Raw genomic sequence first — 27,913 nt, 5'->3', positions numbered from 1 at the left:
CAATGATATTTGAATAAAGAGGTAATCAACATAGTATCTTTAGAAATGACCTCAATCAACTTCAAAGTTGCTGTAGAGCCAGGTGAGCGATACAGGCCCATTGGGCCTCTTGTATAAATGAGGTTTGGTTTGACCCTTGAGGCCCCAAGTTGGAGGGGGAAGGGGGGGGGGGGCATAAGGGGAACTTTACTATTATTTTCCTTTCTATATATAATGATTCAATTGTCAGATAACCATTAAGGACCATGTTAGATGATGGTCTTCTTTTGTACTTTGAATTTTTAGGTCATCTGACCCGAAGGGAGATGGTCCTGACCAAGTGTTGTTATTTTTCGGGTCAGTCCGAAATCCAAGATGGCCGCCATAGCCGCCATTTTGAAAACACATTTTAAACTTCTTCTCAAGTTCCACCAGTGCTGTTGGGCTGAAACTTGCCAGAAATGATCCTGAGATGATCCCGACCAAGTGTTGTTATTTTTCGGGTCAGTCCGAAATCCAAGATGGCCGCCATAGCCACCATCTTGAAAAACACATTTTAAACTTCTTCTCAAGTTCCACCAGTGCTATTGAGCTGAAACTTGCCTGAAATGATCCTGAGATGATCCCGACCAAGTGTTGTTATTTTTCGGGTCGGTCCGAAATCCAAGATGGCCGCCATAGCCGCCATCTTGAAAAACACATTTTAAACTTCTTCTCAAGTTCCACCAGTGCTATTGAGATGAAACTTGCCTGAAATGATCCTGATATGATCCCGACCAAGTGTTGTTATTTTTCGGGTCGGTCCAAAATCCAAGATGGCCACCATAGCCGCCATCTTGAACAACACATTTTAAACTTCTTCTCAAGTTCCACCAGTGCTTTTGAGCTGAAACTTGCCTGAAATGATCCTGAGATGATCCCGACCAAGTGTTGTTATTTTTTCGGGTCGGTCCAAAATCCAAGATGGCCGCCATAGCCGCCATCTTGAAAAACTTATTTTAAACTTCTTCTCAAGTTCCACCAGGGCTGTTGGGCTGAAACTTGCCAGAAATGATCCTGAGATGATCCCGACCAAGTATTGTTATTTTTCGGGTCGGTCTGAAGTCCAAGATGGCCGCCATAGCCGCCATCTTGAAAAAACACATTTTAAACTTCTTCTCAAGTTCCACCAGTGCTATTGAGCTGAAACTTGCCTGAAATGATCCTGATATGATCCCGACCAAGTGTTGTTATTTTTCGGGTCGGTCCAAAATCCAAGATGGCCGCCATAGCCGCCATCTTGTAAAAAACATATAAACTTCTTCTCAGGTTCCACCAGTGCTATTGAGCTGAAACTGGCCTGAAATGATCCTGATATGATCCCGACCAAGTGTTGTTATTTTTCGGGTCGGTCCGAAATCCAAGATGGCCGCCATAGCCGCCATCTTGAAAAACTTATTTTAAACTTCTTCTCAAGTTCCACCAGGGCTGTTGGGCTGAAACTTGCCAGAAATGATCCTGAGATGATCCCGACCAAGTGTTGTTATTTTTCGGGTCGGTCCGAAATCCAAGATGGCCGCCATAGGCGCAATCTTGAAAAACACATTTTAAACTTCTTCCCAAGTTCCAGCAATGCTATTGAGCTGAAACTTGCCTGAAATGATCCTGATATGATCCCGACCAAGTGTTGTTATTTTTCGGGTCGGTCCAAAATCCAAGATGGCCGCCATAGCCGCCATCTTGTAAAAAACATATAAACTTCTTCTCAGGTTCCACCAGTGCTATTGAGCTGAAACTGGCCTGAAATGATCCTGATATGATCCCGACCAAGTGTTGTTATTTTTCGGGTCGGTCCGAAATCCAAGATGGCCGCCATAGCCGCCATCTTGAAAAACTTATTTTAAACTTCTTCTCAAGTTCCACCAGGGCTGTTGGGCTGAAACTTGCCAGAAATGATCCTGAGATGATCCCGACCAAGTGTTGTTATTTTTCGGGTCGGTCCGAAATCCAAGATGGCCGCCATAGGCGCAATCTTGAAAAACACATTTTAAACTTCTTCCCAAGTTCCAGCAGTGCTATTGAGCTGAAACTTGCCTGAAATGATCCTGATATGATCCCGACCAAGTGTTGTTATTTTTCGGGTCGGTCCGAAATCCAAGATGGCCCCCATAGCCGCCATTTTGAAAACACATTTTAAACTTCTTCTCAAGTTCCACCAGTGCTGTTGGGCTGAAACTTGCCTGAAATGTTCCTGAGATGATCACGACCAAGTGTTGTTATTTTTTAGATTGGTCTGAAATGCAAGATGGCCGCCATATCCGCCATCTTAAAAAACACATTTTAAACTTCTTCTCCAGTTCCACTGGTGTCATTGAGCTTGAAATTGGTGAGGATGTTAAGGAAGGAGTGCCAACAAAGTGTTGCTATTTTTTCGGCCTTGTAAAAACTTTGGCATGGCAGCAATGGCGGCCATTTTGTAACATGATTGCGCAATCATGGTTTTCCTTAACAACACCTATTTCAAACTTCTTCTCAAATTCCACTGGTGGGATTCAGCTCTAACTTACCAGAAATGATCCTTAGATGGTCCAGACCAAGTGTTATTATTTATTGGGTCGGTCAGATATCCAAGATGGCCACCATGGCCAATAGTGCCACTATATACTTGCTACAGAGAATGCATACTACAATGATATAAGGGTTTTAATTTAGAGTCAGATGACCGTTAAGGCCCCTGGGCCTCTTGTTGTTTTGAAGTTTTGTGATCTGATAATTCGACACTTGTCCCTTGTCGCGTCACCATCAGCTTAACACTTGTCCCTTACCATGACCGTCAGCTTAACAATGATGTTAGTGATTCTACTTCACACCTTATAAGATAGGAATACCTTTGTATATAGTTGTCAATATATACTTAATCATCATTCTAATTGTTTCATATCTCATGAAATCCAGGTGAGCGATACAGGCCCTCTGGGCCTCTTGTATCACAAACAAATTGATGAATATGGTAACATGCATGTAATACTTGAGCAATAAATAAAGGTGTAAATATTAGCAAATTGACATGCATTGCAATTGCAGGCTTTGGAGACAGGATCAGTCATCACAACATATGGCCAATCACAAGATCAGGCAAAGAAGCGCTATGCGAAACTCTTATCAAGTGTATTCGAGAAATATTGGAAAGGGATGACAGAAGAAGAGATGTTTCAAGAAGCCATCAAGTGGACTCCTTTTGCCCATTTTGTGGACATGTTCTGTAAGAAAGTCTATGTAAAATGTATATACTGGCATTTTTGGATGATTGTTGGGATCTTTTACTTTATTTATGTTTTTACAGATAATATGATCACTGTATTTCTTACGAAGGAATTTTTTAGCTCACCTGCCCCAGTCCCAGGGAGTTGATATTGGGTCTGTAGCATGCTGGTATGAAGTGCTACCAAGTTTGTTCAAATGATTGACCTTGACTTTCATTTAAGGTCACAGGGAGTCAAATAAGCTAAAAAAAATTTAAACGACTTCTTCTAAATAGCCAAAAGACCCGAGGAATTGATATTGGGTCTGTTGCATGCTGGGGTGAAGGGCTACCAAGTTTGTTCAAATGAATGACCTTGACCTTCATTCAAGGTCACAGGAGTCAAAAAGGCTAAAATCTTTAAACAACTTCTCAATAACCAACAGTCCAAGAGACCTAATATTTGGCCTGCAGCATGCTAGGGTGAAGGGCTCCCAAGTTTATTCAAATGAATGACCTTGACCTTCATTCAAGGTCAAAGGAGTCAAAAAGGCTAAAATCTTTAAAACGACTTCTTCTCAATAACCAAGAGTCCCAGGGAGTTGATATTAGGTTTGTAGCATGCTGGGGTAAAGGGCTACCAAGTTTGTTCAAATGAATGACCTTGACTTTCATTCAAGGTCACAGGAGTCAAAAAGGCTAAAATCTTTAATCGACTTCTTCTCAATAACCAACAGTCCCAGAGACCTAATATTTTGCCTGTAGCATGCTGGGGTAAAGGGCTACCAAGTTTGTTCAATTGAATGACCTTGACATTCATTCAAGGTCACTGGAGTCAAAAAGGTTAAATATTTTAAACGACTTCTTCTGAATAACCAAGAGTCCTAGGAAGCTGATATTGGGTCTGTAGCATGCTGCGATAAAGGGCTACCAAGTTTGTTCAATTGAATGACCTTGACCTTCATTCAAGGTCACAGGAGTCAAAAAGGCTAAAAAAAGGGTCAGGATGACCTATAGTCATCATGCTTCGTCCGTCGCCGTGCGCTGTGCGCCGTGCGTAAACTTTTCACATTTCAAACTTCTTCTCAAGTTCCATCAGTGGGATTTAGCTGAAACTTGCCTGAAATGATGCTGGGATGGTCCTGACCATGTGTTGTTATTTTTCGGGTCGGTCTGAAATCCAAGATGGCTGCCACAGCCGCCATTTTGAAAACACATTTGAAACTTTTTCTGAAGTTCCACTGGTGAGATTGAGCTGAAACTTGCCTGAAATGATCCTGGTATGGTCCTGAGAAAGTGTTGTTATTTTTCAGGTCGGTCAGAAATCCAAGATGGCCGCCATGGCAACCATCTTGAAAAACACATTTTAAACTTCTTCTCCAGTTCCACTGGTGCCATTGAGCTGAAAATTGGTGAGGACGTTAAGGAAGGAGAGCCAACAAAGTGTTGTTATTTTTTGGCCCCGTAAAAACTTCGACATGGCAGCCATGGCGGCCATTTTGTAAAATGATTGCACAATCATGGTTCTTCTAAACAACACCTTTTTAAAACTTCTTCTCAAATTCCACCAGTGGGATTCAGCTCTTACTTACCAGAAATGATCTGGAGATGGTCATGAGGAAGTGTTGTTATTTTTCGGGTCAGTCAGAAATCCAAGATGGTCGCCATGGCAACCATCTTGAAAAACACATTTGAAACTTTTTCTCCAGTTTCACTGGTGCCATTGAGCTGGAAATTGGTGAGGATGTTAAGGAAGGAGAGCCAACAAAGTGTTGTTATTTTTCGACCCCGTAAAAACTTTGACATGGCAGCCATGGCGGCTATTTTGTAAAGTGATTGCGCAATCATGGTTCTTCTAAACAACACCTATTTAAAACTTCTTCTAAAATTCCAATAGTGGGATTGAGCTGAAACTTGCCTGAAATGATGCTGGGATGGTCCTGACCAAGTGTTGTTATTTTTCGGGTCAGTCTGAAATCCAAGATGGCCGCCACAGCCGCCATTTTGAAAACACATTTGAAACTTCTTCTCAAGTTCCACTGGTGAGATTGAGCTGAAACTTGCCTGAAATGATTCTGGGATGGTCCTGAGGAAGTGTTGTTATTTTTCAGGCCGGTCAGAAATCCAAGATGGCCGCCATGGCAACCATCTTGAAAAACACATTTTAAACTTCTTCTCCAGTTCCACTGGTGCCATTGAGCTGGAAAATTGGTGAGGATGTTAAGGAAGGAGAGCCAACAAAGTGTTGTTATTTTTTGGCTTCGTAAAAACTTTGACATGGCAGCCACAGCGACCATTTTGTAACATGATTGCGCAATCATGGTTTTCCTGAACAACACCTATTTAAAACTTCTTCTCAAATTCCACCTGTTGGATTCAGCTCTAACTTACCAGAAATGATCCTGAGAAAGTCTTGATCAAGTGTTGTTGTTATTTTTCGGTTTGATCCAAATTCCAAGATGGCCATCATGGCCCACAGTGCCACTATACCTGCTACAGAGAACGCATACTACAATAGTATAAGGGTCTTTAATTTAGAGTCAGATGACCGTTAAGGCCCTTGGGCCTCTTGTTTCAAATGAATGACCCTGACTCACATTCAAGGTCACATCGATCAAGTATGCTTAAATCTTTAAATGACTTTTAGTGAAAAGACAAAGTGCAGAGAGACATTATATTGGTCCTGTAGCATGCTTTCAAATAACTGCAGGATCCATATATGAAAAGATCACTGCATTGCAGGTGAGCGGTTTGGGCCCATTGGGCCCTTGTTTGTTTAGGGGGATGCAAATTTCGTTTCAAAATAGTTCACATTTGCTTGCTTCTGATTGGATGAAATTTTTTTTTGAGTACATTAGAAATTTTGACTGATTAATAATGGATGACATTTCCTTGCCTCTGATTTCAGCAACTTTCTTCAGTACCAGATATCCTGTAATTCAATACTTTTCATCTTAGACCAAAAAATACTATTTGTTGGATTTCAGGTGAATTTCTTTTCAAAAGAGATATGACAGGGAAGCTTTCAGGTCCTATTAGGAGCGATTTTGCAGTCACCTTTTGTCGGGCGGTGTCTGGCATGCATCATTAACAATTTATATTTTTGACATCAATGTTTGTCCAAATCACTGACCTTGACCTACTTTCATGGTTCAAATGTGTTAGAATCTTGAATCAACTTCATTTCAATAACCAAGAGGTCCAGCCTCGATATTAGGCCAGTAGCATGCTGGGAAGAAGGGCTACAAAGTTTGTACAAATGAATGATCTTGACCTACTTTTAAGGTCACAGGAGGCAAATATGCTAAAATATTGAAATGATTTCATCTCATTGTCAAAGAGACCCAGAGTCATGATATTAAGCCAGTGGCATGCTTGGCTACAAAGCTTGTTCAAATGAATGACCTTGAACATTCAAGGTCACAGATGTCAAATGTGTTAAATTATCTAAATGACTTCTCAATTATTTTGAAACCCAGGGTCATGATATTGGGAGAATATGGCTTTGATAACAGACTGAAAAGTTTGTTCAATTGAATGACCTTGATTATCTACCTTTAAGGTCATATGTGTTATTCAAAAATTCAATATTGTATGAATGGACCCTGAAGGGCAGGGCCAAAAGTATCCAATTTGGCTAAATTGATATAAATGACTTCTCTGAAGTGATTGATATCACTCATATTTGTACAAATTGTTGCCCTTTGTATAATGTTATAATTGAAACTTGTAAACATGATAACTGGAGTAAATATCAACCAAATTTGAAAAAACTTTGTGTGCCACCATGTTTTGACAAGATCTCAAAAGAGCTTGAAAATGGAAATTATTGAACAGTCACTTACAAAGTTATTGCCCCCACTTCCCAGGGGTCTGAGGGGGCAGGACCAAAAGGGGTGAAATTGACTAAAATTTCAAAAATCTCAACTCCCAGATATATTAGAATCAAATTTTAGATACCTTCGTAGATAGAAAGGTCCTAAGGTGCTTTACCAAAATTGTGAATTTCATGACCCTAGGGTCCCTGTTTGCCCCTGGTGAGATGTTCGTCTGACTGACCCCATGGCTGACGGGCAGGGTCAAAAAGGGTCAAAATGACAGAAATATTTCAAAACTCAGGTGGCCGTTAAGACCCATAGGCTTCTTGTTGCTATATAAATGACTTTTTCTCTGGAATTATATGCAATGAATATAATTCATATATGACTGGTAGCATCTTTAGGTGATTGGGATTTGAAAAACTACAAATTGTGCAGATGACACCCAGGGGGCTGAGGAGCTGAGGAGCTGAGCCAGAAGGGAACAATTTTGCTGTATTGCTATCAATGACTTTTTGTTTTTATTATAACTTTGAGATTCCCACCCCACAACCATATATAGTATTGCTGGGTACCGAGAGATAAACACAATCCTGTAGGAACTTAGAAACTTGCCTGAAATGATCCTGATAAGGTCCTGGCCAATTGTTATTTGTTATTTTTTGGGTCAGTTAAAAATCAAGGATGGCCTCAATGGCAGCTATCTGAAAAACATATTTTGAACTTCTCCAGTTCCATTGGTGCCATTGGGCTAGTGAGAATGTTAAGGAAAGGGAGCCAACAAAATGTTGTTATTTTTCAGCCCCATAAAGCCTTTGACATGGCAGCAACTGCAGGCATTTCATAAAATGATTGCGCAATCATGGGTTCACCTACTTCAAACTTCTCGAGTTCCACTAGTGGCCTTTAGCTCTAACTTAGCTGAATTGATACTGAGATGGTCCTGATCTAGTGTTGTTATATTTCAGGTCTGTCCAAAGTCCAAGATGGCCACCATGGCCAACAGTACTACGTACTATACTTGCTACTGAGTATACTACAAAATAGGCTCTTCGGTAATTCCCCACCACTAGTGACTTACCGGTAGTTTCATGGTTATATTTTTGAAACCTATGAGATCTTGGCTCCATAACCATATACATGTATAACATTGTTTGACATCAATGGTTAAACAAAATCCTGTTGTTAAAAAGGGCCTAAGGGTCTTTACCCATTACTCCAGGACTTAGATTCCTTGTTTTATCATTGAAATGGTTTTTATCCCCACCCTATAAGCATATATAGCATTTCTTGGCATCAAGAGATTAATAGAATCTATCATAGGTCTGTTCCGTGGACAGGGATATCTCAACCCAAGTGTAAGAGTTTGGCTAGTCAGCACGAGGCGTGCCAAGTGCTGGCCAGCCAAACTATTACACGAGGGTTGAGATATCTTTGTTCGCGGAACAGACCCGTGATTGATTATTTTTATACGCCAGACGAAAGATGGGACGTATTATGATATCATGCGGGCGGGGTCGCGGGCACATATGTGGAGTTATTCCCCTTTGATGATTTTACTTGTCCGGACCTTAACTCCAATACTACTCAACCCAGGCTCTCCATACTTAACACAAATATACATCTTGAGGAGCCGGAGTGTTGCAAACCAAAATCATGCCCCTTACCCCCGTATTTACGGAGTTATTCCCGTTTGATGATTTTACTTGTCCGGGCCATAACTCCAGTACTACTCGACCCAGGCTTTCCATACTTGAAACAAATATACATATTGATGAGCCGGAGTGTCGCATACCAAAATCATGCCCCTTACCCCCTTATTTGTGGAGTTATTCCCCCTTGATGATTTTACTTTGGGCACATATGGTGTTGAGCTCTCCATATTTAACACAAATATACATCTTGAGTTAATGTTTTGGTTAAAATTTTGTAATTGCTCACCATTCACTTAATAATGGTATTAGGAGGCTGATTCTTTGCAAAGAGGTTCTTTTAATGTATATATTCTGTATATAAACATGTGAACTAATTTTTGTGTTGTGTCTAAACCAAGGTTTCCCATAAATTTGCAACATACATCTCATCATTTAACGTTGCCCTTCGGTTTCGACTACACACCATTATGTGTATGAATATCTCCTTCCAACTTTCCAACAATGATACTTCATTTTAAAGCATTACAACCTGTGAAACTACCCCCTTCCAAGTGTCAAATATTGCGGCGGGCGTATGTTGTGGCCCTCCAACGGGCCCTTGTTCTCACATACTTGTAACCAAACGTAAGTTTTTATGAAAGTTTTTCCACTGCGCCATCTTCAATGCTCCTTGGAATGTGCGTCAAAATAGATAACGTCATCATTTACGACTTGGATACTCAATGTAAAATGATGACGTTACGTTATTGTGAGCAGCGTCATATAGCGTGTGCCGGCTGTCTTTACCCACCCTATGTAAGATTGATTTATTTCTTCCCTAGCAACCGCCGGATAACCCTGTGAAGTATGGGAGAAAAACACAATTCTGTTATAAAAATAGGCCCAGGGGTCATTCCCCACCCAAGGGACTTAGTTTCTTTAAACACATTCATGTTTTGAAATAATCCCTGCGGACATGGGGAAACTAACCATTAAAACCAACATTTTGGTCGACAAACCCAGTTTAAGCTCATCTCTTCAAAGAAGACGGGGAGCTAATGTTGTCACCCTGGCATCGACGTCGGTGTTTTGGATTTCCAACTTTAATTTTTTGGTGCAAATGTTGAAAGGCATTAACAAATCACTTTATAATTATACTAGGGTACTGATATTTCACTTTAAGCTCCCTGTTGGGTTATACTTATAATCCTCTACTGGAGTCAAATTAAAATATTTCTTTGGGAAAAAACCTCCTTTTTGACATATTTTGGAATTTGACGAAAACTTCAGGTTTTTGGTGCAAGTGTTGAAAGGCATTTACTGACGAAAACTTCAGGTTTTTGGTGAAAGTGTTGAAAGGCATTTACACAGCACTTTATAATTGTGCTAGGGTACTGATATTTGACATTAGGGTTCCTGTTGGGTTTGACTATTCACTCCCAGAATCAAACTACATATGTAAGAGATACTTTTTTGGGGAAAAATGCTTTATGACATGTTTTGAAATTCAACATTTTTTGCATTTTTGAGGATATCAGAGTTTTTTCATCTATTTATGAATGATGTCAATTAAGGTTTAGTGCCACAAATAAATTCCGTCAAGTACACAATATAAAATCTTATTTATCAAATATGCAAAACAATACCAATTTATTTATTGACAAACATTTGCTAGACAAGGTTTGCTGTTCTACAACAACTCATCTGTTCCATATTGATGACAGTTGCTATTTTATCTGCACACCATGTATTAGTCTAAGAGATCGTGTTTTATATGTTTATGTGATAATTTCCATGGCGTGTCGCTACAACAACAAAAAAGCTATTGGTATATCAGGAATGGGAGTGAATGGATACATGTTAACACTTGTTTGAACATCTTAAATTTCATTTCTGGTTTGCTCTGCTTAACAGATCAGGCAGAACAAGGAAAGCACTTAAGTGATGAAAGTGTTCTACAGCTTATCAAGGCCACTTCTGCAGTTGAGGACAGAATGAAACAGTTAGAAAATGGAACAATTTTGGTGAAGGATCATAGTGTCATCTGTGCAAACTTGGACTATTTTGACAAACTTATCAGGCTGATGAAGAAAAAGGACAATCATGAAATGAGCCCAACATACATCAGACAACTGGTAGACCTGAGGGCAAAGGAGCTACAGGCATTTCGGGAAGCCTATAATCTCGTGACCGTCCTGATTGATATGTGCACTCGAATTGAAGGTACAGTAGAGTATTATAATAATGCAGGCTCATTAAAGAGAGTTGATTGTGAAAATATTTAAAGTTTTTAAAGTGTAAGCTTCTGCATCATCGACAGCAGCTGCTGTCTTGATCTAGTTAAAACCAAGTTACTCAACATTTTTCGATAATTTTCCACATATTAAATAATAGACATATATTTCAAAGGCATCTCCCACAAAATAATACACAACAGTTTTGATAAGTGTGTGATTTGTAGATTCTGTCACTTTTTACAGTTGATAGAGAAGCTTTAGAAGGACGACACAGATCCTTACAGGATTGTAACAATGCACAAATGGCACAACTTTTTAAACCTGGAGTTCTGGATGAACTAATGCACCCAGAGCAGTACCAGCCAGTGGTGACAGCCTTCAATCTAAGCCCAGAAGAACTAGAGTTACTTCCACATATGAAACATTGTATCAACAGCTTAGTCTTCACCAACAAATGGGACAGCACAGGCCACAAGACCATACGACAGATAGGAAGGAAATTGTCAGTTGCTGAGATATTTGAACATGTATGGCAACCGTCCATAGATTGGTGGAACTCTGTCAGGGGAAAGGTCAAACAAGGAACAATGACATTCAAGGAATTTGACGAAATGTTTGGCCAACATGACTATCAAGTCATAAAAAAGGAATTCACTTTAATGGAGGAAAATGGACGTTGGATAGAGGAACGTATGAAGCAGATTAAGTTGTTCAGAGATCTCAAAAATTGTGTACAAGGAGCCAAGATCATCTTAGAGGTCGTAGATGCCTATGGACTAAAGGGAGACTTCACACCAATACAGCTTATTACATCTGTCGTAAGTGTCCATTGCCATGTTTATTTTGGTATTAGTTGACGTCTTGTACATGTATAAACAAAAATTATTTGATATTTCCTTGATGATTGGAGGCTTGTTGGAACATATATTTACAAGTTAACTGTTTTCCTCTGAGTATAAGTTCAGATGTTCGAAGATGACACAGAATGCCTGTGTGATTAATGAGTAAATGTCGGAATAACCTTGAAATATCGAAAGCAGCCGAATGTCAATGACCCATGAAGTAGTGAAAATATGATCCCTGCAAAAATAACTTGCTCTACATCCATATAATGTATCCATAATAAGGTAAATTGATTTTTGATGGCTGTAGAACAAAGGTAATTATGGTGTATTTTGTTGTTATTTGTTGTAAACAAAGAATTTATTCATCTGGAGTATATATAAATATATATAACTTTCTGCAGATGAGTGGCACAGACATAGCGATGAATGACTTGGACGAGTCCCTAAGGCAGACCTGCTCAGTCCTTGGTGGTGTACAGGAAAGTCACATTGTGTGTCTCAGAGAGTTCATCAACTGTGAACCACTCATACTCTGGCTGAAGGAGTCGATGCCATGTAAGTAGCCATACTTATATAGAACACAGATTTTTAACAAAATTTGCACAAAGATGACATAAAGTTAAATTTGAAAACAAACAGAATTCTAGAGCAAAGAAGGTTTATATGAATAAAATCCATTACTAGTATTGAAAACGCATTAGCATGCATTTAGAACCACACATTAAACAGATTTATATTGATTGTTAAAACTCATTAAATTCTTCTTATAAATAATGAAATGGGATTAAGAAATAGGGATACCAGAGACTATACCATATACACTATAGATATACAAGTATTAAAACTCTGTTTACCTCCGTGGGTGCAAGTGATGAGTCCGTACAGCATTCTGCTTGGACTGATTCAGGTATTTACAAAACATGGATGCAGACACTTTTAACTTTAAAAATTCAGGGAAAGACTTATTACTTGAAATACTTTTTAGATACCTGTTCTGTCAGTGATCTTTACAGGTATTGTTGCTTTAAGTTAAACTACACTTCAAAAACATGTTCTTTGACTTCAAATGATCGTGGAGATAAAACAATATGTTTCAGCTGGGTTGAAGGAACTGAAGGTGTTTGTGGATCTGGCCACTATCTCTGCTGGAGAGGGCGATATAGAGATTGCCAAGGTGCGATGTTTACACTCAGCCACCACGGGATATTCTCCACTGATCTTCAACCTCACAGACGATATCGGCTACAAAGACTTCCTGAACAAATGTGAATTGGTGTGGAAAGAGCTGGAAGCTGATCCAAACCTTCACAAGAAGTTGGTAGGTATTGTTTAGAACTGTTTGTATTTAAGTCTTGTTGATCGCTAGTGACCTCTTGCTCTCAAGGCAAGCATCCTACCACTAGTCTAAAGGGAAATTTCAGCTAGTTTGAGCTTGTAAGGTGACCTTGCTTTCCACTTTAACGAAATATCAGAAATAAATATATGTCACCCAGTATGTATGTATATCTGAGTATTTACTGTTTTAGAAAGCTGTCGTTTGTAATAGGAAATACATTGAATTACTATAGCATTTTTTTCATTACTGGCAAACTGTACTTTGAAATATTTTTTATCCCTATTAAGGAAGAAATATATTACCCTGTATCTTTTGTGTAGTCTTCTTTTTATAGGCATTACATATATCATATTTGTCAATGAACACATTTAATCTAAAAATCCTATTTGATAGTTTTTTATGATCAAATGAAAATTTCTTGAATCTTTGGTCAAAATCTACCAATGTCCTTGCTTGTAATGAATGAATCTTGATTGTTTCCAGCATGATACTAACAGACAAATCGAATGGCTGAAGACCGTGAAAAAGGCTCATGGCTCTGTTGAAGTTACCTCCCTTGCCCAAACAGAGGCAATTAACTCAGTTGGGATTTATCAGGTTGGACGTTTACCGGATCAAAAATGGGACCAAAAACCGGTAAATACTGTAGATTGACTGTTGTGTTACCCCTATGAGGATTCTTTTTTTGTTTTTTTTTAATACAATCTTGTCCCAAACATGTAACTTTTTAAACAATTTCAGAGAGTTAACTTTGACATCTATACAAAGCCACATGTGCTGTGTAGTTTACTATAATTATACCCCCTGCAACGAAGTTAGGAGGGGTGTACTGGAATCAGGTTGTCCGTCTGCGTCTGTGTAAATGTGCATGCATGATATTTCTCTAGGGAATTTTTGGTTTCCATGGTTATCAGGTTTCAATACCCATATTCTTGTGTAAAACTTTGTCAAGACAACTCGGACAACACCTATATAGCTATAAACTACCGTAAATATTCGCGTATAGTGCGCACTTTTTTTCAAAAATTGACAAGTGAAAAAGACCACTGCGCACTATACGCAAGTACAAGCCTTTTCCCAGTGAGAATGGATGTGATTTGACGGAGATTTGTGATCGTTTCCTTTCACAGCAGGATTGATTTAATACTTATATATATATATATTACATATATAAAGCATTAAGAAAGTAATAGTTAACAAATAATCAAAGAAATGATTAGTTATTTTAATGTTTAATTTCTTGAAATTGTGTATTTATCAGCAATTACGTGGATTTATCTAAGTCGGTCGTGAGCCACATGTTCCGTACACATACGATCTCACTTGAGCATGTTCCCGTATTCAGGTCCAAAACGATGTATAACATCTCAATAAACATCAAACAAAACTTGAAATGATATAGCAGTACTTAGTTATTTCATACTTCTAAATTAATCACCTTATAAATCCAGAATGTTGCCAGAAACTGATAATGTTCAACTTGTTTATTTACGGAAGCTGTAACAGCACGCATGCGCAATTAGGCTCGGGTAACACTAATGCCTTGATCTCGTGCGGCAGTCACTGACCAACTGGCCTTATAAAATACGATATGACTGTGAAAACTACCGGGTTACTCTTATTTATCGTCTGCACTGTAGATTTATCCATTACACATGTTAATTCATTGATATAAAAGTTGTGACCAGCACGACGACTGCAGACTTGTTTCCGTACTGTATACAAAATGGCGGCCTGTGTTACATTCGGCCTACGTAGCAGTCAGCTTACTATTCAATCTTGTTATAATTGAGCTTAATTAGCTTTGTATGTTCGTGGAAAAATACCACAAGAGACCATACCTGCGTGAAAATCACAAGGTAATTGAGAGTAGGATTAATTATTTTGTTGGTACAACAGCGTAGATGGGACCGCTACAATTTGCAAGCTGACTAGGCCTGTGGCGATATAATGTAAACAACCTGTCAATCCAATGTGTCAAATCTGACCGGTGATTCCAATTAAATGTGGTACATTGTAAATTAGCTTTCATAAGTTACAAAGTCCTATCATCTTATGCTTTAAAATTCATCTACCGCTCAGTTGAAAATTGAAAAAAAAAAAAAAAAAAAAAAATTTGAAAATGAACCTCAAAAACGTACCTGCGCACTATACGCGAGTGCGCACTATACCCGAATATTTACGGTAATTTCATTTGAAATACACAGGAATGTTAGGGATTCATAATGTGAACATATGCATGCTTTTTTTTTACCAAAAAAGTTAGGTTGCCGTGGTAACCTGTTCACTAAAAACAGGTTTTTGTTGGAAAATCTTCACAAGAGGGGCGTTGGAAGGGCCGGTGGAATTGGGGGTTGGCCTCTGGAAGATAGTTCTAGTTGAGTCAATGTGGCTTTCATTTAAGGTCAATTCAGTGGAAATTTGTTTTGTAATTCTGGCTGCAAGTGGCAAAAGATATGATCTTCAAGGTCAAAGGTATATTTCGTAAAACACTTCCTCATGAATCTGAACACTACTATTACTGTTACTATTTACATTTTCACAAGTATTTGATTTCATGCATAAAGAAAAAAGAAAAAAATTAAAAAAGATTATAAAAACATTAAACAAAATGTACAACAAAATATTAGGTTGTCTGAATGTTGCATCGTCGAATATATGATTGCCCTACACTATGCTACACTTATCACCCTGGGGACAACTCACTCAGTGAAAAATCCTTGAGACTATTTGACTGACTCCTTCACATTTTCCTATCAGAATTTCAGCCAATCAGATTGAAGATAACATATGCTTTATAAAAGCTGCATATCAACAACAGTGGCATTGAGGGATCTGGAAAAAGTGTTTCAGAAATTTGATATAAACAGGTTTAAACCATTTCAGCAGAATTAATATTAGTGATACCCTTTTGTCTGACACAGATGTCCACCTTTCAATTAAAACAGGCATATGTGATGGAAAAGGTGGTTTTTAGGTTATCAGGGTATCTGGCAATGGCATGTTGTGGGTGTCAATGTATTGTTCTGTGTTATTGGCGATGTTCTGTGGTATTGGCATAATGTGTTATTGCCGATGTTCTGTGTTATTGCTGATGTTCTGTGTTATTGCCATTGTTCTGTGTTATTGCCTTTGTTCTGTGTTATTGCCAATGTTCTTTGTTATATTGCCAATATTCTGTGTTATTGCCGATGTTCTGTGTTATTGCCAGTGTTCTGTGTTATTGCCATTGTTCTGTGTTATATTGCCGATATTCTGTGTTATTACCATTGTTCTGTGTTATTGTCATTGTTCTGTGTTATTGCCATTGTTCTGGGTTATTGCCATTGTTATGTGTTATATTGCCGATATTCTGTGTTATTACCATTGTTCTGTGTTATTGTCATTGTTCTGTGTTATTGCCATTGTTCTGGGTTATTGCCATTGTTCTGTGTGTTATGTCTAACACTGATTTTTAAGTTGTAAGGAATGTAAATTAAATATCATGTGATTTTATTAGATGTTGTTTTGACTGTTTTTGTAGGAGTTAAAAGATGTGATCAGTCTACATGTGTCGGAAGATGAGAATGGAGCAAGGCAGAGAAAACTGTACCACTACGACATGCTTCATGATCTACAGAGTCGACTCATGTTGGTGGCTGGCAAGGCAGAGAAGGGCAAGGATGACGTGGATCGTTTTACATTGGTAAAGCCTCCTTCTATAAAAAAGTGATTGAAGACAGATCATTTTATACATATCAAATTGTTTGCTGTTATGATATAACGTTACCCTAAATTTATTTACTTCACTTGTAAACATAGATATAAATAACAAATGAGCGATCACTACCTCACCAGAAAACTTTCATATTTCTGATGTAAAAAAACCACATATGAAGTAGATGATCATAACTAATATTTGTTACACATATTGGTGTCTTATCATCAGTAGTTTGTCTGTTACTAATCCATTTGAAGGCTAAGTACATCTGGGAGATATGAATAAGGTATATATTCCTCTGTTTTACTCTGTTGTAGATTTTGGATTCAGTTGTTCGCCTTGCCAACACCTATATCAAACTGGTGTCATCAGGATGTGTGTTGTTCTCCGAATGGAAAGCCAGGTTCTTGTGTGACAGAAGTCGAAAGGCTTGTTCCTTCATCACTTTTGGGACGGGAGATAATGTGAATAGCTTGAAAGGAAGGAAAGCCACAGAGGATGATGATGTCAGCTCAATTGTTCCGAGAATTGCTAAATTCATGGAGAAATGCTATGACCAATGGCTACAGTATATTGCAGACAAAAGAGATAAATACTACGAACTGAACCATCTAACCATTGACCAAATGGTTATTCTTCAGAAGGAACTTGTCAAGGTTGGAACTGAGCAGGAACCATCTAAGCTCATCTTTCCCCTGCTATCGGCAATAAAGAAAGATTGTAGTATGTCTGATCTGATTTCTGCCATGAAAACTGCCAAGAGAGAGGTTGAGGATATGGATGAAATTCGGGATGAGGAAATGTCAGAAACATCTTCTGAAAAAGAGATGGAAGAGGGTGAAGAGGAAGCATTATTTATTCAGGAAGTGGTGAAAACAGGCTTCACTGAAGAACTTGCCAAGAAGGCTTTGCATCATTTCAAGGCAGATGAAATAGATGAAGGTAGGATATAAATTACATAGAAAAGAAGAGAGGGCCAGACGTCAGAAATTGAATGTGTGATGTTAATTAAAAAGAGTAATATAATGCATTGAGAGCTTCTGATATTTATTCCTCTATACTGTGGTCTTCAGATGGGTTTTGACCTTTTTGGATGGTATATAGATAGACATATACTTGTAAATCCAAAATAATAAAATAACTTACGTCAGGTGGTGATATTAAAATGTTGACTGGAAAGGATTTTAATTGTAAACAACCAAATAAACATTTTAGAGATTGTATGATCGCCTGTGAAATTACGATGTATTTAAAATACCCTAAATATACAATATGTTTAAAATTAATGTTTTGAAAACATAGGATACAGTATCAGTATATACAGTGCTCTGTTTTCAGCTGTAGTATGGTGCATGGACCATGATGAAGAGTCTGACACTGATGAAGTCATGGATGTTGAACAGAATGTAAATGAGGAAGGGACTGAACCCCCAGATGAGGAATACCAGGGCTGGACAAACACACCACTGTCAATCTCAACTGTTACTTCAGAACTTCTATCCACACTCGAACACATAAACCAGTATGTTTCCAATAGCCATCAATTTGGTTATAAATATAATAGAACATAGATCATCTCAACAAACCTTATATAATCATACATTGTTAGGTCACCTGAGACAAAGTCTCAGTTGACCTATTGTGATCGCATTTTGTCCGGCGGCGTCCGTCGTCCGTCGTAACACAACTTCATCTCAATTACCAACAGGCCCAGAGACCTGATATTGGGTCTGTAGCATGATGGGATGAAGGGCTACCAAGTTTGTTCAAATGGATGACCTTGACCTTCATTCAAGGTCACAGGGGTCAAATATGCTAAAATCTTTGAACGACTTCTTCTTGATAACAAAAAGTCCCAGACACCTCATATTAGACCTGTAGCATGCTGGAATGAAGGGCCACCAAGCTTTTTTCAAATGGATGACCTTGACCTTCATTCAAGGTCACAAGGGTCAAATATGCTAAAATCTTTGAATGACTTCTTCTTGATAACCAAAAGACCCAGAGACCTAATATTGGGCCTGTAGCATGCTGGAATGACGGGCTACCAAGTTTGTTCAAATGAATGTCCTTGATCGACATTCAAGGTCACAAGGGTCAAATATGCTAAAATCTTTGAATGACTTCTTCTTGATAACCAAAAGACCCAGAGACCTAATATTGGACCTGTAGCATGCTGGAATGACGGGCTACCAAGTTTGTTCAAATGAATGTCCTTGATCGACATTCAAGGTCGCAAGGGTCAAATAAGCACAAATATTTCCATGACTTCTTTTAGATAACCAAAAGATCCAGAGACCTGATTTTTGGCTTGTAGCATGATTGGATGAAGGCTAAGAAATTTGTTCAAATGAATGACCATAACCGTGATTAAGTTTGAAAGAGTTAAATTTGCCAAAATATTTGAAAGACACCTTTTCAAATAACTGTGAGGCCCTGAGATCTTATATCTGGTCTCTGATACACTTGTTCTTAATTATGCTAATGTATAAAAAGGATCACTGGATAGCCGTTGAGCTATTCGGGCCCATTGGGCCCTTGTTAACTTGCCTATACAGAGAATATAGGGGTTATGAAATCACTATAGCTTTAGCTTAATTGATCGGGTGCCAGGTCAAAGTTTTACTGCAATTATTGAAATACTCTTATTTGATAAGATAAAATTGAATATGTGTACAAGGATCAATATCATACGAGGACAGTTTGATGGTTGTGTAATTCATGTATACTTTGTTATAAAAATTTCAAAGACAAATACCACTTTTTAGGTGTATACATATACAGGCCTTTCAGACTTTTATGTTCAACTTATGTTTGATTTGAGCTGCAGAGAATTTTGTATTTCATTTTTCAGAGAAGTGCGAGTAGACCCACTTATCAAGGAACTTGAGAAGCTATGGGAGAAGTTTCTGACGTCCATTTCCTCCAGTGTGTCTGACTACTTGAGTGTAGAACACCTTGGACTTGTCCTCGAATGTCTTGCAGGCAAAGGTTATTATATACAAAGACTTAAGATTAGGAAAGAGTTGGCTCTCAGCAGGACATATCTGATTTTAAATATATCTCTCCCACAACAGATTATGGCAGTCACTGATGATTATTTTATAATTAGAACATAAAAGGTTTTCAGTATAAACACATTATTTGATAGGTTAAGTACTAATTTTTAGCTCACCTGGACCGAAGGTCCGGTGAGCTTATGCCATGGTGCGGCGTCCGTCGTCCGTCGTCCGTCCATCAACATTTGCTTCAAATCGCTACTAGTCAAAAAGTTCTTATTGGATTTTGACCAAATTTGGTCAGAAACATCCTTGGCAGAAGGGGATCAGATTTTGCTTAAATGGTGACTCTGACCCCCAAGGGGCCTGAGGGGCGGGGCCCAATAGGGGAAATTGAGGCAATTCCTTTAAATCGCTACTAGTCATAAAGTTATGAATGGATTTGAACCCTTTTTTTGTCAGAAACATCCTTTGGGGAAGGGGAACAGATTTTGCATAAATGGTTACTCTGACCCCCAAGGGGCCAAAGGGGCAGGGCCTAATGGGGAAATAGAGGTAATTCCTTCAAATCGCTACTAGTCATAAAGTTATGAATGGATTTGAACCCAATTTGGTCAGAAACATCCTTTGGGGAAGGGGAACAGATTTTGCATAAATGGTTACTCTTGACCCCGAAGGGTCCGAAGGGGCTGGGCCTAATGGGGAAATAGAGGTAATTCCTTCAAATCGCTACTAGTCATAAAGTTATGAATGGATTTGAACCCAATTTGGCCAGAAACATCCTTCAGGGAAGGGAATCAGATTTTGCATAAATGGTGACTCTGACCCCCAAGGGGCCTGAGGGGCGGGGCCCAATAGGGGAAATTAAGGCAATTCCTTTAAATCACTACTAGTCATTAAGTTATGAATGGATTTGAACCCAATTTGGTCAGAAACATCCTTTAGGGAAGGGGAACAGATTTTGCATAAATGGTGACTCTGACCCCAAAGGGGCCAAAGGGGCCAAAGGGGCGGGGCCTAATGGGGAAATAGAGGTAATTCCTTAAAATCGCTACTAGTCATAAAGTTATGAATGGATTTGAACCCAATTTGGTCAGAAACATCCTTTGGGAAAGGGGAACAGATTTTGCATAAATGGTTACTCTGACCCCCAAGGGGCCAAAGGGGCGGGGCCCATTAGGGGAAATAGAGGTAATTCCTTCAAATCGCTACTAGTCATAAAGTTATGAATGGATTTGAACCCAATTTGGTCAGAAACATACTTGGGGGAAGGGGAACAGGTTTTGCATAAATGGTGACTCTGACCCCCAAGGGGCCTGAGGGGCGGGGCCCAATAGGGGAAATTGAGGCAATTCCTTTAAATCGCTACTAGTCATAAAGTTATGAATGGATTTGAACCCAATTTGGTCAGAAACATCCTTTGGGGATGGGGACTAGATTTTGCATAAATGGTGACTCTGACCCCCAAGGGGCCAAAGGGGCGGGGCCTAATGGGGAAATAGAGGTAATTCCTTCAAATCGCTACTAGTCATAAAGTTATGAATGGATTTATACCCAAATTGGTCAGAAACATTCTTATGTGAAGGGGAACAGATTTTGCATAAATGGTGACTCTGACCCCCGAGGGGCCAAAGAGGCGGGGCCCCATATGGGAAATAGAGGTAATTCCTTTAAATCGCTACTAGTCATAAAGTTATGAATGGATTTGAACCCAATTTAATAAGAAACATCCTTTGGGGAAGGGGAACAGATTTTACATAAATGGTGACTCTGACCCCGAGGGGCCAAAGGGGCGGGGCCCATTAGGGGAAATAGAGGTACTTCCTTTAAATCGCTACTAGTCATAAATTTATGAATGGATTTGAACCCAATTTAGTAAGAAACATTCTTTGGGGAAGGGGAACAGATTTTGCATAAATGGTGACTCTGACCCCCAAGGGGCCAAAGGGGCGGGGCCTAATGGGGAAATAGAGGTAATTCCTTAAAATCGCTACTAGTCATAAAGTTATGAATGGATTTGAACCCAATTTAGTAAGAAACATTCTTTGGGGAAGGGGAACAGATTTTGCATAAATGGTGACTCTGACCCCCAAGGGGCCAAAGGGGCAGGGCCTAATGGGGAAATAGAGGTAATTCCTTAAAATCGCTACTAGTCATAAAGTTATGAATGGATTTGAACCCAATTTGGTAAGAAACATTCTTTGGGGAAGGGGAACAGATTTTGCATAAATGGTGACTCTGACCCCCGAGGGGCAAAAGGGGCGGGGCCCCATATGGGAAATAGAGGTAATTCCTTTAAATCACTACTAGTCATAAAGTTATAAATGCATGTTGTAAACTCAGAGAGTCTGGACTTCATTATTTCTTTAAAGCAGTTGGGATCCCCACGCTATAACCATAAATAGCATTGTTTGAGGTTAACAAACAAAAGGAATTGAACATGAACATTATTTTGACATTTGGTCAAATCCAACCAGGTCCATTAACAATCCTTTTTAGGGAACTGTATCAAAGATAAGGGTGCTCTATAATAATCACTCTCTTTATCCACATATTTTACTCTTGACTATACTTTTGGTATATATTGACAGATTCACACGAAACTTAGGTGAGATGTTCAGTTCACAAAAATGCCCTCTCAGCTAAAAAGTAAATGTCAAAGTCATCAAGTTAAAGGTCAAGGTCAAATTCTGCATCTTATTGCTGATGCATATATTATAACATGATTAACATGTTAGAATAAACAAAACAAATCAAAACAAATATTTATTAGCATTTCAGTTACCCCAGCAAATTTGGAGGTGGAAGGGAGAGTGACGTACATCTCAGTAAATGTGAAATGTCTATTTTGCTTTCTTGCGATTATTTTTGAAGCCCAAATGTCAAACATCGACTTTAGCTATGTGGACAGATAGATGTCTTTGATAGGGGGCTTTACTGGCCTCTCAGTGTTCTAGTTAGAAAGTATAACATTTTATCTCATTAGATATCCTCTCCATATATATTGTAAGCTGACAAGTGATCAACGCAGGTTATTTAACAAGTTTTAAGGAGTCTTTGTTTATTTCAGAAACATTCAGTATGAGAAGACACCTGATCCAGAGTTTTAAGGAGGGGGAACCAAATCTCATCATTTGTCCCCAAAGTAAGTAGTCCACAGAATAATAAAATATAAAATTCTCCAGTTGTTCCAAAAACTGACAAGTTCATATTTGTGTTGTGGTTCCTCTGCTAGGTTTCAGAATTAATAAAATGTTCAGTTCAATGCCAAGGTTATCATCATTGTTGTTTAGAGACATTTTCAATTTTTTGACAACACTTTTAAGCCATCATTTCATGTTAGAATATATTCAAAACTAATATTCAAAAGTCAAATATCAAATTGAAAATTCTTCTGAAGTCAATGAGTTTGTATGCCAGAAACCCAAAAATTATGACAAGTCACATTACTTTGGTATAGATATTTGTCAACTTGGATGATGGGTATCTTTACAGGGGTATCTTGGTTAATAGCTCAGCCCAAATGGCTGGTATTGAACTTATGGCATGATGCAGTGTCTGTCGTTCGTCTGTCAACTTGATAATAATTGCTGATATAGTCATGAACGACAGAGCAGATTTTGATGAAATTTGGTTTTAGGCATCCTTGGGGCTGGGCCAGGAAGAGGGTCTGCAGTTTTGTATAAATGACAGGTCTAGGCCCTCAGGGGGCCTAAGTGGTGGGGTCCCAAAAGGGAATTCTTAATATGTAGCAAATTCTTTTGAAATCCTTCTTCTGTAGGAATGTAAGGATTTAGAGCATATTTGGTCTGAAGCATCTTTGGGAACCAATTTTGTATAAACTGTGGATCTGACCCCCATAGAGGAAACATAGCAAATTCTTTTATGATAATAAATCAAAATCCTGTTTCTTTCAATTTGTAGTAATGAAAGTTTTTGGTCTGCATTTGATTATAAAACATCATTGAGTGTAAGGGAATCAATTTTGTATAAATGTTGAGCTAGGTCCCCATAAGAAGCAAGACAAAATGTTTGGAAATACAGCAAATTCTTCAAAACTCTTTCGTAGAAAAGTATTTCTCCATATTGACTTTCATATGCAGTTGAGCAATACATGCCCTTTTTGCCTCTTGTATGATTATTTATTAAATGGAATATAGCTACCTTACAGGAACATCTAGGATGTAAGATTTCTTTAAAATGAATGTAAGGTACCTATAGATTTTCATTGGCATTGTTTTAGATGACATTCTCAACACAGTATTAACCATCTACATGAACGACAGACAAGAACCTCTACCACAGCCTGATGAGGTCCTCATCTGTTCTGGTCATACAACCCTGGACCAGGTAGGTAATCATATTTATTACATTTTTACCCGTGAAATATCAAAAATTATTCATTCTATAAAAGTGATATTTGTCACTAGTGAAAAATATCATATTTATCACTAGTGAAAAATATCACTTTTGCTGATTTGACCAATCAAATTAATGATTAGAAAATACCAAAAATAATTGACCAATCAGAAAGCCCGACATATATCTCCGCACCTGGACAGGGGGAACTACAACTTATCGCTGTAGGCCTAGTTAGCATACGGGGTAGTTTTTCGTTGATAAAAAATGTAATAAACAGAATATCTAACAGTGTCTTCAGTAATACCAAATATATTTCACTCATGAGGCTAAAATTTAGATATTTTTCACTCGTGCTGCGCACTCGTGAAAAATATCAAAATATATACACACCTTCACACCAGGTAGGTAAACATATATCTTGTGTATTGATATACACACCTTCACACCAGGTAGGTTATCATATATCTTGTGTATTAAATTGATATACACACCTTCACACCAGGTAGCACTACTGGATGCATCACCATTAATGTCCCATGAAAATCCCATGAACACTAAGCCATTAACTTACCAATTAATATCACATTAAATTCCCATTAAAAGGTTAAAAAATAATGGGAATTAAATTCAACATTTTGTGAAAATCAACCATTAACTGCCCATTAATGGAACTAAAATTTAATGACCATGAACTCGCCCATTAACAATTTTTAATGAAAGGCTTAATGGGCATTAATTAGTCCCATTAAATGAAATTGTAATAGGCATTAAAATGCCCATGAATTCAGGTTTACTAAAATCAATGGCCATGAAATAAACAATTAATGGTCATTGATTGGCCATTAAAACGTCAAAAATTAAGGGCCCATTAACATTTGAAGCAAAATTTAAATAAGTTAATGGGAAGTCAATGGCCATTAAATCGGATAGAAGAAAAAAAAATAATGTTCATTAAATCATATATCTGCCCATTAAAACTCCATTGTAAGCTTTAAATCACAGGTTAATGATACAGGCTACGATTGTCATATCATCATTCTTAACAGACAGATACACATGTTAAGATTACAGATTAATGTATAGCATTTGATTGTTATACAGATTACATACTTAATCAAAGTTGCAAGTTTTTTGTCCATTCTTCTGAGTTATGTTGTAATATTACGTCTTACAGGGCTATCCTTGTAAAATAAGTAAACCAACCCAGGACTTGGTGTATTTTAGGCACATGCAAAAAATAATTGGAAATTCATCCTTGGATATACAGCAATATATTGTTCTATATTTTGCCTTGAAATCCATGGCCAGAGGTCACGCAGGTTGATATTTTAAAAGAATAGCCTTGCGATACATTTGTATTGCATTCATCATTATTTGGAAGTGCTGTCACGAAGACAGTGTCAATATTTACATTCACAATTCACCGAAATAATTGAGGTGCAACTTTCAATTGATAATTAAGGTACCTTTTATTATGTGAATAAAATCACAAAGACATTATTGGAAAGACTTCCTTTGTTTATTCTGACAACTTTAAGTTTTTTGCAGTATCACATTCGGATGGATGTACAAATGTATACAAAACAACCATGGACGTCTTGGCTCCCAACAGTATCATCACTCGAGATCTTCCATCCTCATTTTAATTTTTAGTTTAATAAGGTTATATAAATTTGGATAATTGATTGATCAATGAATTTTTTAATTTTTTTTTAAAGTGTAAAGGTGAGAGGTGTCGCACACATGTACAGTCGCTATAATTTTATAAATGCAGCAATGCTTACTGCATATACTGTAATTACTGACCTGCTGATCGGCTAATGACATGGACAGCTCAGTTGACAGAAAAATATTTAAAAGTTACCCAAGAATATTGATGCTGAAGCATGCAATATGTTGCCTATTATCCCTTGAAAGCTCTAAAAATGATTTTCCTAAAAAATCAGCAAGTGACCTTGACCCGACAATACTGAAATTTGAATTTGTCCAAGATATTTCTGTCCTTTACACATGTACCCACGATGAAAATCGAAGAAAGTGAATGATATTGCTATACAGCGAGTGCCAACAAACTTTAATTTATAGCGGACAGATGGACGGACAGGAAAACTATTGTCCCCTCCAGTTTTGCCTAAACCGGTAGGGGGTCTAAAAATAAAACCTTGACTTTTGAATTAAACTTGACCTTTGACTGTATTGTATTTTTTCCAATTGCACATCTTGGCAGAGTATTTGCAATGACTTAAATGTTTATTTGCTATTACCAGTCAATTTATAATATATGTATTGCAAAAGACAAATATTTCTTGGCCGACAAAATTGAAGGAAAGCAATTTGGATTATTACAAATTAAAACTATTTGAAGACATTGAGCAAATTTACTGTTCATTAAGTGTATACAAATTGACTAGAATTGAAATAATACAATATAGCATTAGCAAAAATGGTCATGACTAGATTAGTAGATATAGACAAATATAAACATTGAAAATATATCATCGCTCATGACGAATTTGACATAAAAACTTAAAAAGATAAATTCTACAAAATCAAACTTTTAAAATTCAGACTAAACGTTAAGAAGCACCACTCATTATCAATTGTGCTCAAAAATAAAAAGTTATTCAAGGACGAGTAACCACTCGTACACATAATACGATTTCGATTTTTAAAAAACAGCTTAGCATGCATGTTCCATGTAATTTCGCTATTATTATTAAGCATTTCAAATTAAAAGTTAAGAACGTGCACCATGGCCACTTATATTTAACATTATAATAATAAAACTTCAAACATGCACAAAAAGTGGTCACTTGGCACTTTAAAGGTACTTCTGTAGTTCCTTTTTCATTCCTTCCATGAATTCAATTTCATTAATTTCAATAATATTTTTGGACATGTTCACTGTTGCTATTTTCGAGTCAACTTTCCAAACAAGAAAATCCATGTCTGGATCTTTCTGAACATCTTTTTTGTTTAACTTCAGCATTCCTTTTGTTACTTCCGCAGGGAACTCAAACTGATCAGCCCTTGATCCATCAATTGGCCTGTTCAAAACCTTAATCTTTCCTAGACTTTTATTCGCATTCGTGACTGTGACACTTTGGTTTTTTTCTTGGAAAGCACCTAGGTATAGTTCCCCTGCATTCCATTCCATCACAACAACCACCTCTTCTGCACTGCATACTTTTGACACGTTAGTATATGCAAGTTTGTCATTCTTATCCGAATCAATATCAAGATGAATAGTACTAGAGCTACTGGAAGCTATGGGACCAGATTCAGAAAATGTAAGAGATCTTTTGCTTTTCACTTGTGGGATTGAACTTTTGGATGGAACAACCGACATATATTTCAACTTCCAAAGAATTTTTTCTTTAAGATTCACATTCCTGAACGTTGTCGCTCCAGATGATGATGGTTCAGGCAATTCCATATCATCAATATTCTGGTCAGTTTTACGAGTATGAACAGCAACTTCTCCAAACATATCATTCCTTTTCCCAAGAAACAAGCCTGTTCCCAATTCTATTTTTTCTTTGTTAAATAGCTTCACCCTTGATCCTAAAGCTGGCGATTTTGACTGAACAGGAGTTGAATGGTTTTTATGACTAGTACTCTTTTCTGCAGACTTCAAAGATTTTGGGGATTTCAAAGTTTTTCTTGGTGTAGATTTTTTGTAAGCAATTGGACTTCTTTGTGTTTTTGTTGATTTGTGAATGTGTCCACGAAAGTTTCCAACTGGACTAAGAGGTTTATCACGAGACTTTCCAACTGGACTAA

General features: G+C 37.8%; 1 protein-coding gene across 1 annotated transcript in view; it reads left to right on the top strand.

The window, feature by feature from the left end:
• Positions 1-27,913, top strand: part of LOC117328412 (E3 ubiquitin-protein ligase rnf213-alpha-like) — a 311,982-nt gene that overhangs the window by 122,799 nt on the left and 161,270 nt on the right. The window contains exons 14-25 of the mRNA XM_033885941.1: positions 3,043-3,220; positions 10,566-10,874; positions 11,132-11,706; positions 12,135-12,288; positions 12,831-13,051; positions 13,553-13,705; positions 16,593-16,754; positions 17,087-17,711; positions 18,108-18,291; positions 19,624-19,760; positions 22,839-22,913; positions 24,012-24,118. Of these exons, the coding sequence (XP_033741832.1) occupies positions 3,043-3,220; positions 10,566-10,874; positions 11,132-11,706; positions 12,135-12,288; positions 12,831-13,051; positions 13,553-13,705; positions 16,593-16,754; positions 17,087-17,711; positions 18,108-18,291; positions 19,624-19,760; positions 22,839-22,913; positions 24,012-24,118 (2,880 nt within the window). The remainder of the gene's footprint in view (positions 1-3,042; positions 3,221-10,565; positions 10,875-11,131; positions 11,707-12,134; positions 12,289-12,830; positions 13,052-13,552; positions 13,706-16,592; positions 16,755-17,086; positions 17,712-18,107; positions 18,292-19,623; positions 19,761-22,838; positions 22,914-24,011; positions 24,119-27,913) is intronic.

This window comes from Pecten maximus, chromosome 5 (assembly GCF_902652985.1).
Source record: "Pecten maximus chromosome 5, xPecMax1.1, whole genome shotgun sequence".
NCBI lineage: Eukaryota > Metazoa > Mollusca > Bivalvia > Pectinida > Pectinidae > Pecten > Pecten maximus.
This window is presented reverse-complemented; position numbering and strand designations above follow the sequence as displayed.